Genomic DNA, 14863 nt, shown 5'->3' on the forward strand with positions numbered 1-14863 from the left:
CAAAAACACAAAAGAAAGTCTATTGTCTATATTACTAACGCGGAACTAGTAATTGGCAGTAACAAAGCGCCCTCTGGCGCAAAACAAGCTCTGAATGCAATGCAACCGCTTCGTTGTACCAAGATTAAGTTTGACTGAGTCTCTTTAAACTGCAAATACTGCCAAAGCTATCAGCTTCCCTGGCCCCAATTTCCTCCGTTTATTAATGACAACCGTTTAACCCGGTGACCCCCTTTCAGACAATCTGGTGTCAAGTCTTCCCCCTTGACCCTCCTCCCCCTATTCTCAGGCCTGGGGGCCTCCCTCTTGGGGCTAGGCCCAGCCTCAATTTTCCGCCTCGGTGTTTTTGTGCGGCAAAAACCCTCGCGGCAGATGTTTATTTCTTGATTTTTTTTTGAGGGGGTGCGGTCCCGTTGATCATTTATGATATACTGTGTTCAATTCCCATATTTATCTGTAGAAACCACAGTTCACTGTTAGCCGTGTTGTACGGGTATTTCTGGGTTAAGGCCAGGGTGAAATTAAGGTAAAATGTCAAAACCATATCGTGAATTTGAGGAATTCCGTCTGTAAGGAACCTTCATGTGCGCCTATATTGTTCTTGCTAAAATGGATCAATTGAATCGGCAGGCTTAATAGGTGGAAATCGGTTATTAAAATACCACTGATTACATTCAAGTCATACCAAACTTCTTCCACAAAAAACTTATTGAGATGAATTTTGAGATGAATACTATAAGCGCAAAACCTTCAAGCTTCTATTCCGTAGCCCGCCCTGTGAAATGACAGGAAAAAATGTGGGGAGCTACAAATAATACCTGCTTGGAGTTGCTGAACCTGAACGGTACAGTACAACTGGCCTCCCATGGAGTTGCTGAACCTGACCGGTACAGAACAACTGGCCTACCTTGGAGTTAAAGCAATTTCAGCGAATCATTTAGGGAAATCAGTGTTTCTGCATCACGAGATGAAACATCTAACAATTGTAATGCATAGGCCTAATTTGTTCTGTAGATTCTACACTGTTGTGGGGATATACTTATTTAACTTAAGCCTTGTGAAAATGTACCTTTATTTTAATTCGAAGTGACTCTACAAGGCACTTGTACATTTCCAAAGTTCGGTTTTGAAAATCTGTCTATGCCCCGAATTCGTAACGTGCACTACGTACACAGATTGGTGCTTTCGCCTATACTCACAGAGCTCTGGCTGATGATGGAAAAGAACTTTTGAAAACTAGATAAATAACGAGAGAACTGTTTTATTTGTTTTTCTCTTCTTGCTCGGGAATGCAGCGAAATCATAGGCTCTCGCTATAATGTTAAATAATGGGCTTTTGATACCAAATCTACTACATTCTGTCCCTTTAGGTCGTCATAATATCAAACGGTGTTTGAAATATGCAGCCACGGTTGATACTGCAAGCACTTTGTTTAATGGGCTTGTAAAATAAACCCGTAAAGTGGTTACAATAAAAATGGCTGGCCAGAACATACGTCATTTGACCTCGCCTCAAGCTGTAATTCCCGGGAACACTATTGCTCGAAACACAAGTTGAGAAAAATGTGTGAGAAGTCGAGTCTGTAACCTCGAGGGACAAGACAAGGTAGACGGGAAAAAATGTGGCAAAAACGCGCCTCCTTCCGGAAAAGCTTATTTTCGCCAGAGTGCACAGTGCAAATGCCGGGCGGGATTTGTTCATTAATGCCCTGTCGAACGAAAACAACGGACGCGGTGGGACGTCCAGCCAGCTGGGGGAGAGGAACATTGTTCCAGCCCCAAGGCGAACTTTATCGGGGAAACATCAAAAGCAGTCGCCAGTCTGGGCTTGGGTCCAGAGTTAATAAAGGAACAGAATGAGATTTCACTGTTGATTCTAAAGGGAAACATTTATTTTTGAAGAATATTGTGCAGTTCTTATTCTTCAGCAACAGTATTTAACCAACCGAAGATATTTGACTCGCTTACAACAACTACGTCTATGGATTCCGTCGACCTGCTCCGTATTGTGTTTTGATTTGATTCGACGCAGCTTGTTTCACGTAGGCGTAGCCTATAAGACAACAAATGGTTTAACATTTTGACAATGTCGTTTGACCGTGCTCTGACGTTGTCAGTGTCAATAGCGAGGAATTATAAAAAAAACCCATCACATTTTAAAATCCCCAATGGTGTGCCTGAGTTTGTGTTGCATTCTTTATTTCTGTAGGATTGGAGGATTTCTTTTATCTATCGTATTCAAAATTCAAGATTAATTTATTCAACCAATAATTAAAAGAAAATAAAGGAATTTGTAATGTTGGACTCACATAGACATACAAATAACTCCATTAAAAATACCATACAATTAAAATAATTAAACTAATTACCACGGAGATTAAAACAAACTTTACAATTACTATAGGCCTACACATACTCATTTATAAAATCCCACCACAGACAAATAATGGTGTAAATCTGTTTCCAAAACCAATTATTCATAATTGTTTTATGATTCAAAATTCCCATTATTAAAAACACGCACGGGTGATAGCATAAAACTATTTCCGAAATGGTTGATTTATGCACCCATTGATCTCATCCTCCTTCCTGAAAGCATCACATGGAAGAACTCATTTACTGGATGATGCATATCATTAACAATATTTTGAACACGCTTCCTCATTCCCCTATCATAAATCGATTTCATGTCATCCAACTGAACTCCTATTATGTGTGACGCATTTTAACCACCCGATCCAATCTATCAATTTCACACTTAGGAGTAGCATTAAACCAGACAATAATAGAGCTGGTCAGATTCAATTACGCATCTATAAAAATTAAACAAAATATGTCTGCTCACACCAAGGATTTGAGTCTACGTAAAAATACAAACGCTGTTGGCCCCTTTTCAAATTTTCAGACACTTGAGTTGACCAAGACTGGGTATTCATTATGCACGTGCTGAGAAATTTAAAACAATCTACAATTTCCACATTCCTTCCGTTAATGACAATTGATTCAATTGGACCTTTATTTCTGCTAAAATCAATTATCATTTCCTTATTTTTGTAAACATTCAAGACAAGATTATTCGATTCAGACCATTCTGCAAGAGATGATACTTGATGTCGATAACTAAATTCATCGCCATTACAAATTAAACTAGTCAGGGTAGAATTATCAGCAAATTTTACAATCACACTAAATGGATGTTCCACTTTGCAATCATATGTAAATTGTACAATAAAGGAGAAAGACTACAACCCTGTGGGGTTCCAGTACTCACAATTGGTTTAAAAACCTTGAATCGATTCCACCAATCTGTCTACATGTCAGTAAAAATTCTAGAACCCACTTACATAAAGATCCCGGTAAATTAAGATCAATCAGCTTCTGATAAAGCTTTGAGGGCATTCTGGTATTAAAAGCTGATGAATAATCAATAAATAAAATACGAGCATATTTTGACAAAGTTGGCTCCCAGGTTCCAGATGCTTTAAAACATTTCATGAATCATGATAACGATATTTACGATATTCAGTTGACTTTAAGACTGGTAATGAAAGTCTTAGTCTATAGTTTATAAAATGTTTCCGAGATTCTTCTCTTGCATTTGCAATTGATTATGGTTGTGTGTATACACTAAATGCAGCAAAAAGGATTTGGCGAGAGGAAGGCGAGAAATTTCTGAACGCATCACACACGCTACCGGCCGGATACACGGATCAGTGAATCAGGAAGTGGTGCCGTTTACCGTCCCTGTCAATCACCAAACTACTTGATACTTGGTGTTAATTTTCAAGTGAATCATGTTTTCACTGCTCTGCTGCCTGTGGTGTTAATTTTGTTGAGTCGCCATGGCTGTCAATTGATCTGGCAATTTGTGCTGTCAAAGTTTATTTGTTTTCTTTTTACTTTCACCCAGTGCTGCAACGCATACATGCTAAAGAATACAACACTCGGGGTATTCTGCAGAAGCCAATGCAAAGTAAATTAGGATTTGGATAATTTCAGTTTCTTTATTGAGGTTAGCTTCGCCCACCATCTTCTAGTGAATAAGGCAAATGTACATCTTCAAATGACGACACAAAAACTGCAAACCATCGTTCCCTTAAAACTACTTAAAAAAGTCGAACTTTTTAAAGAAAAAAACAAAATATCAACCCTTGAAATAGATGATGTACTTTTAGAGTGAAGAAAAACAGAATTATTGAAACTTTTTTCCACATTATTTTGAAAGGAATGATGATTCAAATGCTTACAGGTCCCCTTTAACGATCACCGGATGCCAGAAGGCTCCGATATGGAGGTCAGGATTATAATTAAACTGCCAGAGCAGACGACAACTGATCCTCAGATTCCCGCCAAAAATGTAAGCGGGCTCTCCAAGCTGTGCTGATTTATCCCTCCCTTGATGTCTGGCCGCCGCCGCCGCCGCTGCTGACACCAGTAAAGGGATTCCAGAGCGTGCAGCTTTATGCGCTCACCAGATTGAGCTCGTGGGATTTGGTCGCGGTTTAAGTAAGGCTAAATGGCATTGGTGAATTTTCTAAATGTCGTTTTAAATGGATTTATACCTCGTGGGAATTCAATCAACTGAGCCACGCTTTTTTTCGGAGAGGGAGGTGGGAAACTGCAGTAGTTCTTAAAAGAAGATTGTGTGAGTGCCTGCGAGTTGTGTTGGTTTAAACTTAAATGGCACTTCCTTTCATCTGTAGGCGGATGATTAAAAGAAATCTCAGATGTGCTGACTTTTGTATGTATTATTTCTATTGTTTACAATTCCGGTTCACCATGACGTTATTGTGTTTTGGCGTCATTACAATGCAAACGATTTGCAGCATCTAATACAAATAAATGGCTTCTGTTTTACGACGGATTCACTGAAATGCTAGATTACTAAGACCGAATTCAATCAGTAAGCCAATCAAGAACAGTCTATCACACCTGCAAGAGACAAGCAGTGAATGGTATCAATAAGAATGAGTATGTTAGACGTTGGACACCCGAGAATGGTGCAACAAATTTCATAAAGTCTTTCTCGTACAACACAGCATTAACGGAGTTAACACAAAGCAAACATTTTGAGATGTGTTTGGAAATCTCGACATACAACTTAAACAACACAACAGTGATCTCGCTTGAGGGCGCTAGAGCATAACCCGATTTGGCAACACGGCTTGTCAATCATTTTCTAAACCGTGGTTATAGTTCGCTTACTCTCAGCCACCAATCGCGGCGCGTAAATGTCGAAAATTAGCTCATTTGTTAAGTATCAAACCGTATGGTTCGGAGTGCTTCCGTAGTCTCTTCCTGCTAGTGAATCCACGGGGACCCTTTTGCAATCGAATTTATAGGCGCCAACTGGCTTTTATGATCGGTCGTAAACGCGTTGGGGAGGGAAATTTACGAGTCTGCTCCAGCCAAGGTGAGGGGAAATGACAAAACACAGAACGGTCCTCGGAATGACCGAATCCAGAAAGCCACCGCATTTTTAGGGGATAAAGTGTTGGGCCCTGGTGGCCTGGCGCAGAATATCGCAAGGTTGTCAAGTCCACGGGAACACCACCTTTGCTTGGTATTTAACACTAGTACTGGAAATACATGCATTGGAATTGTTGGTTCAAATAACACTGGTCAACTTTTGTGTCCAGAGCCTTTCATTAAATAGTACTGAGCATTATTACATAGACCAATGCGATCAGACGCAATAACCTTGCAGTGGCTGTGCACTGGCACATTCTTCGGCCTGACTCAAGCGTTCTTTTGGCAAATCACAACGCCTTATTGGTCAAAGAGACAAGTAACGCGCGTACCACCTGACCACTAGCGTTGTGCTACCGCAGTAATGGCTTCTAATTCTGGTTGTCAATTTTGCACTATACATTCGTCGAATTTCAATAATTAGTTTACATTTATCCGGTTACATTACAAAGCCCGTCGAGTAGGCCATTCCCTCAAACACAGACATTCAAAGGAGTCTTTCAAAGGAGTCGGCTTACTTTCTCTGGGTGTGTTTGTTCGCATTTTCCGGTTGTAAACAATGTAATAGAAATCAAGTTGGGTGCTCCCAACTATTAGTGTTCAAATGTGCTCAGCCCGCGGTTTGAAGAGAATTGACTGGTGGTTAACAAGGCCCTACTCTAATTGTTTGCTCTGGGAGCCCTTTTCGACCTCAATCGATACAATAGATCAAGTCCTGCATCAGAGAACAACAGTCGAAAATCATCAGGTCAATTTCGGTTTATTCAACCTACAGCTGCATACCAAAACCAACTTGTTTCGGTTCCACGCCTGTGTCGATTATCCTGGAAACAGCGACTGACATTAAAAGTGGTAAAGACTCGTACAGGCCTAGATCTTCTCACGAAGTAACTTCAGTTTCACTGAGGGATTACAAAAATGTACGTCCCGTGCAGGCCTGGACACGCAATGCCGCTTCTTACTATCGCATGGCAATCTCACAGTCCCTACTTTTCAGACCGAGTCTGGTGCTTGAACGTCAACTGAAAGCTAGCTTTGGTAATTTAAGGGCGAATATGAGATCAAACAAGGTTCAAGCTTTAAACATTTACGGTCTGAACTAATGTCCATTCACCCTGCTAAGCTAACTAACTAACTGTTATTGAAGTGGAATCATTTTCTGTATAGCTCTTGGGAACCGTAAATGATTGATGTGTATTAAAGTAAAACCTAAACGACAGATGCCCCCTCGCCTCCTCTATTTACATGAACGAGAAACAATATACACAATGACAGCAAATGTATAACAGCTTCGGTAGTGAGCGAAGGTACGTTAATTAACAGAGCAGTGTCAGATCTCATGCAAAGCCCGCCCTCTTGACCATTTAATTAACATTGTTGACATGACTTCTGCAGTGAGGGCTCTACAACCTACTCATCTCTGTTGCCATCTTATAAAGCATGCACTTAACATTTAAACACGAGGGCGAAAAAAGTTGCAAAGAATAATGGTTGACCAGTTCAAGCCGTAGCAAAACAAGCATCTGCCCATATTATTTCCTGCGACATGACGCAAATCTTCCAGCTCTTCCGCAGACAGATTAAGTCTGCCCGGTTTCTCCCATTTTTCAATTAAATTTTGACCTCATTATTTGCATTTTTTTGGTAAAGGAAAACCGCAGTTCCATCCTCCACTGAGTCGGTGACCGTGTAACCCCCCTCGGCTGATGAAGGTTGTTGATAGTTATTGCAAGTGACAAGTTACTAATGGGACTTTAGGGTTTTGGGCTCTTATTTGTGTTCCGAGCCTGTTGCAGTTGGCGGGTGCCTGTTGATTTGCTGCCCTGGAAATTAGTCATGAAGCCCGGGCGAAACAAGGGGGACGCTCGGGGTCAGAGACGGGCACCCGTGCTGCACGGTGGTCATTAAAATCACTTATCGGTATGCTGATAAACTCCACGATAGTACGCAGTAAATTTTAAATTGGACTTTCAAATAACAATAACCAAATCAACAAATCACGTTTTAGCACCTAGAACGATAGGATCCCTGCTTCGTGATTCAACATGTTGAATGGACAGAATTTTAAGTTTAAATAGAGTTTAAAACGCACTGCCCCTGTGGCATTTCCCAGAATTTCAATAACTTTGTAACTTCTCTTGCCGTCCAGAATCTCGACCCACTTTTTAAATTGAAGTAATGTAAACCGAAAAACACCGAGATTCCTCTGCGGTTCTGCATCATGTTTTCATATCAGAACAAAAATTGTTGTTTGTTCTTGAAATTCCCCAGGGAAGATCGGTTATTAGCCATCGAATTTCTCAAGGGCGAACTTAAAACGAATTACACCCCAAGGGCTGCACATTAGGGAAACTCGTTTGGACTTCATAGAAGTTTTTTTTCGGAAGGAACAAATCGAAATCGAGATGGAAATATTTTCATTGCCGCTTCGGACTGGGCAACAACTGGTCCAGTCCGGAATCAGCATAAATCCTGCATGACCGACAGGTCGGTAACCTCAGGCAGTCAACAAACAAATAGGTTTCCTTTTCAGATATGAAAACAGCCCTCTTATGTTTTAAAGGGTGAATGAAATGGAGTTTTTATTACTACAGTCCTTGTGAATGTACCTTTATCCTTCATATCCGTATTCCTGAGAAAAATCGTAAAGTCATCCGAGGAAAAACCTTCCGGCGAAGTTTGATGGTTTAAACAACTGTGGGCAAAATGTTGACGTGTTCGGCTACAATTCCTCGTTTATTTCTTGAAAATGTGTCGCCACTGGACATCTGATGCTCCAAAATCACTTGTGATCGTTATTTTTATTTTTTGATATAAAAAAGAGCCATAAACAAGGGACCTGGAGTTAGGCCTGTGCCCGGTACCTGTCGGTTAATATCAAAACCCGCTTCCGTTTTTTTCGGGCCAGGTATCCGTAAAAAGAAAAAAAAAGAAAAAAAGTAAATAAATTAAAAACAAACATCCATGTATAAAATGTCTGTGAAATTTCATACTGAAGGGCAGACTTGCTGAAAAATCACAATGCCGCTGAAAACCCGGTCCCGCGGTCATACATAAAACTTCAGTTCGGAGATCAACAGCTAATTTTGTTCTATATCCACTCCGCCCGTTGTACTGCAGTTGTTTTCCTACTCAATGCCAGTTCCGGATTTTTCCCAGTTCACAAGAGCGAAAAACCACTAAAATTCACGGTCGATAGGTCAGTACTTTGTGTGATTTCAAAATACAAGTACTTTTTTTTTTTAGATTGAACAGTCATATAAACTGTTGCATCTAATGTCTGCTAAATCAAAATGACTTTAGAGTTTCTTTTTTTTTGTTAATTGACCGAAAACTGAAAGCTTTTCCCCTAATTTCGGATCGTGCGTTGTTATCACGCAAATTCGTTTGCAACTACACGGTCGCAGCAGAGATGTATTTGACATAAGGTGTTCGTCAACGGGGAGGTACCGTTGATAGCTCGCTGTATGTACGGTTGAAAAGTCGGGTCAAACTTTACGGAATTTCTACTTTTTAATTCAATGGAATTCTTATTTTTGATCCAATTTTCCAAAAATTAATAAATTCTTTATTAGAAAGGCAACTTTTTGCAAAGGTTGTGGCCGAAAATGGATTTTTCGCATGTTTACCTTTTATTCGTGAAGAAGTTTTGTCTCGATCTGAAACCGATCCAGAACAAGGAAAGGTGTCGTCGTCACTTTCGTCTATCCTGTGAATCAAAATGTATAAGCTTCGATTTTGAAAAAAAAAGAGGTATCTCCAAAACACAAAGTTGACTTCTGACCATATTTCACTTGAATATGATTATTTTTGTAGCTGCAATGTGACTGAATAATTTTTGCGATCTGGAACTAGGAAAATGACTGTACCAAACCTATATGAACAAGAGACTGAAGGAATTTGGTCCCCTGAGGTGGAAGCGCTGTTGATGTACACTTGCATGACTGTATTTGTAAGTTTCAAACCGTGTCGGCCTGAATTACTTTTGTGCGGAAGTGGTACAGTAGTGCTTTCTGTTTGAGTATTTTTGTCAAATCAAACAATATGAATGAAAATTACTTTATGTCGGGATTGACGATAGAGCGAGAGCGGACTGTGTAATATTCCAGCGGTACTGAGACTCCACACATGCAGTAAGTAGTGATCACGCACCAATTGTGCAGTTGATCAGCCTCTTATTGTTAGCTGGTAACCAAAGCACTGAATGTGCTCCATAAGCCCAAAGAGTCAGAGAACCAGTTTATCTTTTGATACCAAGAAATACACCGTAAGCATCATTCAAACTTCAGTTTCAAAATTACTTTTAAATTAAAGCAATATGAATTTCCTCTGTGATTCAGCAGAACTGTGGATGAGGAATTGAACAAAAAGCAGGATGTTTTCTGTATGCACAAAAGCATTTCAAATAGAAGTGTTTCTTACATTCGAAGCAAGGGAAATGTTGACAGGTGTTCCTTTCATTCGAAGCAAGGGAATTGGTAACAGGTCATAATAAAGTCGACCAGTCAGATGTCACTTGTCTAAGTATTTACATTAAAATCTCGACAACTCGAATCTCAGGGGAATGGAGTTATCATAAAGAGAATTATCCATTAAAATAAACCACTTTATCGTGGTACCTTCGTGTGGCCAAACGTGCGTATCGCTTCGTCTTGTTTACAACATTAAGCGCTGCACATAGTCCTATTTTTTTTCACTTGGGCTTCCCTATGTGTGGTCACATGATCTTTCCTTTTGCGGTCACATGTCCGCTGCAGTGTCAGCGATTGGACTGCCTGAATGGGACTATAATTGGGCCCGCGTTAGCAATCAGGTTAGTTCAGTAGCTTGAAAGCAAGGATTTGTTGCAGTTTCAGGTAACGTTGGTTTATGCATAGAGCTAGCTCTATGGTTTATGCAACGTGTATACAACTGGTCCCCGTGAGAAAAGAAATGCACTTGGCAATGATAGCTCCTAACCCTATATGGACTTCCGATACTTCCAACGCCGTTTGAAGCATTTTAGTGGCGGTTATTTTGAAAAAAAAAATCAAAAGAAGTGGACATACTGGCGTGGGCATTGTTCGAGTTACGGAGGTAACTTTTGTACATAAAAACCTTTTTAACCCGTGACATACGTAGCACTGACCTGGTCCAGGCGTGACAAGACCAGCGCTCACCATATGTGTACGTGCATTCCGCGTGTACTGGTTATGCAGCACCCGGGACATTTCCTTTGAGCGGTTGCTGGTGCGTAGGTGGTTTGCAGCTCTGTCGTCTGTTCAGATGTTCAATTCTTCGTGAAAATTTTGTTTTTCTGCTTCATGTACCCACAAAAAAGACAATTTGCAAACTGAAAGTAACAATTCCGTTTGATAGAAAAGTAGGAGAGATTAACTCCGACGTTTAGGACAATGTGCTGCTTGGTTCCTGTGTACAAAACCCTGCTTCGGGCACATGGTCCACCGGGGTCGCGCGCAATGCCATTTGTTATTAAGTGAAGTGATCCCTTTTCCGGGTACGCGGGTACCCGATGTTGACAAAAACGGGTACCCGGTTCTAAAAATACCCGGAAATGCCACCCCTACCTGGAGTTGCAAAGCCATTGCAGCGTTTCGCTAAGCGTTTTCCGAGAGGATCTTTCCCAAGCATTTTTTTTGTTAAGCATGTACATCTCTCAGGGGGGATTCTGAATACCTTGTACTTTATTTTCATATACGAACATGTGACGATTTGTCTTGAAGAGTGCGTCTGTTGGACAGTACCGTTAGTGCTTCAGATTGAAGGAGCGCCCTCACAAAAATTATTGTGTTCGAATTAGCATACGAGCTCGGAATAACGGTTTCTGCATTCTATGATTTGCGTCAATCTCTCAGGTATGGTTTCAGAACAGACGCGCCAAATGGCGGAAACGGGAGCGATTCGGCCAGTTCACCAACATGCGAGCCATAGCGACAGGAACTAACTATGAAATGCCGATGGCCCCACGCAACGACAGCTACCCACACCAGGTAAGGGCTAATCCCCTTAAGCATCAACCAAAGACCAAAATGACATTTTCTGTGAACCGTCTTTCCAACTGTGGAACAGTTAAACTCTTCTGGTACCTGAAGCCTGGACCAAGGATACATTCATGCATTACCGAGTAAGACTGACCTAACAAAAAAGGTCAAGAGCTACAACCTCTTCTGAAGTCCTTTGTCTCCCAGTTATTCTTTAGTCGGCGGCGGGCAGAACTGTAAACCACGCGGTGCCAAACCGTTACCTGTACACGCACACGCGTACATACATGTTTAGAACTTGTCACCTCCGATTGATGTTAAGTTAAGTGTGCGTAGCCATTGCAGAGAGGATACGAGAAGGCGCTGCGTCTCTTCAGGTAGAGGTGTCGAAAATGCCACGTCGAGATTACTTATTTATGGCTCGTATATAAAATGGTGAACATACCTACGATAGATGTCTTCATTTTTTGCAATGCCAGTACTAAGATAACGTCCCTGTGTTTAAACAAGACACCGTGTACCGGTATCTTGTTTCTTTCAAGATTATTTCCACTGTTTGGTGATTAATACAAGTGTTTCTATGCACAGAATGCCTTTGAGTGCTAAAACTGTTATAAGTGGGGGTGGATGAGTTGTACCAGATGTTGAAAGTTTCCTGAAATCTTTTCAGCCAAAGTTTTGGCCCATTTTATTGAATTAATGACCTATTTTGCTTGTGTTTTATTCAAAGGTAACGAACTCGTCTTCGTGGTCACCCAATAATCTTGGCCCCCCACTGTCTCCGAGTCAGCATTCACCGCCGTCGATGGCGGCGCCCTTGCAGAATAGCAATGGTTATTCCCCGCACGCACACCAGAACCCTTCTAGCGGTCACCAGCTCATGAACGGACTGACTTCCTGCATGGCGCCCCAGGGTATGCTGCCCAGCTACATGGGTATGTCCAACTCCAGCCTACCCCAGTACGGGCAAATGCCGCCCTCAACGTCCATGCCCTCGCCTACCACCTCCCAGTCGCATCTCGGGAATGGTATGATGGCGCCATCCACCGGTACATTAATGACGACAGGCGTGGCACCTCTACCCCAAGGTCTTGGGGAGGTTGAAACTGAGCGGCGGAGCAGCAGTATTGCGGCCTTGAGGCTGAAAGCCAAGGAACACAGCGTTGCCATGTCCATGGTTGGAGCTTACTCGTAGAGAACATGTGCCTACATGTACTTGTGTAGCAGACTTCAGAGCTTGTGGAACTTACCGACCACGGCTTGTTTGCTTGTTGAAGTTTAAACAGGCGAAACCTTAGCCCTAACTAGTTTGCGAATGCATGAGCTATGCATCAAGCATTCGAGGAATTATGCATCAACATATCATCATGCACAATTTGTGTAATCTCTAATGTCATCAGAACCAACAACCGCTTGTATTCAAGCATCTCAACGGCTCTCTGTTAAGTCTTAAACAGGTAGACTCCCAAAAGAACCTTTCCGTTGTGTGTGTAAAATCTGTAATCAACACATTTCTCGACACCTTTGAGATTTCTTGTCTGGAAGTGTGTCACTCATAAGTGAAATTTTGCCTTTCGTCTGACATGTGATAACTTTGTTTTGCATAACGCGCGTGATTATGGGCTTGCTGAAGAATTGCCACAGCTGCTTTCTTGCTGAGCCAGAAAACGAAAGCAGCGTTGACTTTGAGAAGGGAGGTGCATTGGACATTGTTTAGTTAGGGGATATTCTGTAGAGTAGATGTTATTAGAAATCATTTGGAAGCACTCAGGGTAAGTATTATGATCATGCAGAGCGGTATATATTAATGCGTAACATTCGACTGCAATTTGACATCGTTATGAGCGACAGTAGATTCAACTTTGGGTCATGACATTGTTGATACTTCAAGAAAATGCCTTTGTAATCGTTTGCAGACAGGTAGTAATGCAATAACTAACCATCATCTTCGTTTTCCGGTGCCTTTCATAACCAAGTGTCATACAAAGATCACTTAGTATATTAGACCTGCTGTATCCTGCGATGATTTTCGAACATTCTGTATCTACATGTATTTTCTCGCCTCTTGTTTGAAATACCGCCCTCTCTGTATCTAAATTCAACTCTTCGGTGATATGTATTCTCTGAAATAAATAACATATTTTCTCCTGTGGACTTTAGTAGTTGAAAGAACTGTTTAGAGACTTTTCATTCACCAAGTTGTTCAATAAAAGAAGAAGAAAACTGCTTAAAGTAATTTTTAACAGATTCGACGAAAATTTAAGACGAAGGTTGATCAGTAAAATCAACAACAGAGGGTGCTAGACATACCCTTTGTCAGAGTTGACTGCCTACTGCTAAATTCGTGATAGAAACGTTCCAAACTTGCCAGAACAACGCTTCCTGAGTTTAGTGTTGTAGATTCATGATGTTTTGAACTCAAAATTTTGAAGCAATATCCTCAACGCTTTGGTATTCTTTATTAAAGTAGATTTGATTTATACTATTATTTGCATATTCATGTGCAAGCACTATTACATTTTAATGTCAAGTATTCTCGATGACTACACATGTGTAGCATCTGCACGCGTTATTCTCTTCCATACGGTGGTGATTGCCGAAGTGTAATAAAGAAATTCAAATTACATCCTTTGTTTCTTGTGATTTGTTGCATCGTTCCATTTTTATTTCCATTCCATTTCAATTTTATTTCACTGCCTTGCACGTCATGGTTAAATTTGATGCGATTAGGCTGGGTTTGGTTGGGTTGGGAGGGTACGGTTGAGTATGTATCCTTCAACCACGGACGATGAAAATCACAATCTGCCAATTTATTATTCGAGCATTTACGATCAGAAATAGACAACTGACAGGAACTAAGCATGTGAGATAAGCGTGGGCAGGATACCTACGGCGTCTGCGATTGTGAGTTGGGATATACACACACGTGTGAGGTACACATCAGTTGTATTTCCTTCTTTTCGAAGCCAAAAGGGGTTTTATGTTTAGAAAGTACACACATTTTTGTCCTTCAAACATCTACAAAGCAATCAATTGCATTCAGTGTGGAAATATTTTGCTAAGGAGATATTTGTCCTCGCTACATTTCCACGACACCAGAAGTATCGAACGAAAAGCAAATTGATTCTGTTCTCTGTAAGAACACTTTACCGGCCAAAAGTGTGGATCGTCTCGGCCAACTAGACATGAACTCGGCCAACGTGTTGCCTGCATGTTACCCCTCCCATGCGGCAGCTGCTGCCTGGACGACCGCGTGCAGACAGCGGAAAGTCAGTCGATCTCAGATCACGTTGTGAAACAACACACCTGACGGTGGTAAAAACATGATCTCGCCCACTCAGGGAGGGGGGTGATTGAAGGTCTGCCACTGGAAAACCATATTTTGACATGAAGCCAAGATATGCCAGTGAAGT

At 41.2% G+C, this 14863-nt stretch overlaps 1 protein-coding gene across 2 annotated transcripts in view; it reads left to right on the forward strand.

Moving 5' to 3' along the window:
- Nucleotides 1-14074, forward strand: part of LOC110978045 (uncharacterized) — a 31943-nt gene extending 17869 nt beyond the window's left edge. For both annotated transcript variants that reach the window (XM_022232685.2, XM_022232686.2), the window contains exons 4-5: nt 11325-11459; nt 12181-14074. In XM_022232685.2, coding sequence (XP_022088377.2) covers nt 11325-11459; nt 12181-12645 — 600 coding nt within the window. In that variant the 3' untranslated portion in view covers nt 12646-14074. The remainder of the gene's footprint in view (nt 1-11324; nt 11460-12180) is intronic.
- The last annotated feature ends 789 nt before the right edge of the window (nt 14075-14863 follow it).

This window comes from Acanthaster planci, linkage group LG20, assembly GCF_054643075.1.
Source record: "Acanthaster planci isolate LZ-2023a linkage group LG20, COTS_SCS, whole genome shotgun sequence".
In the NCBI taxonomy this organism is placed as follows: Eukaryota; Metazoa; Echinodermata; class Asteroidea; order Valvatida; family Acanthasteridae; genus Acanthaster; species Acanthaster planci.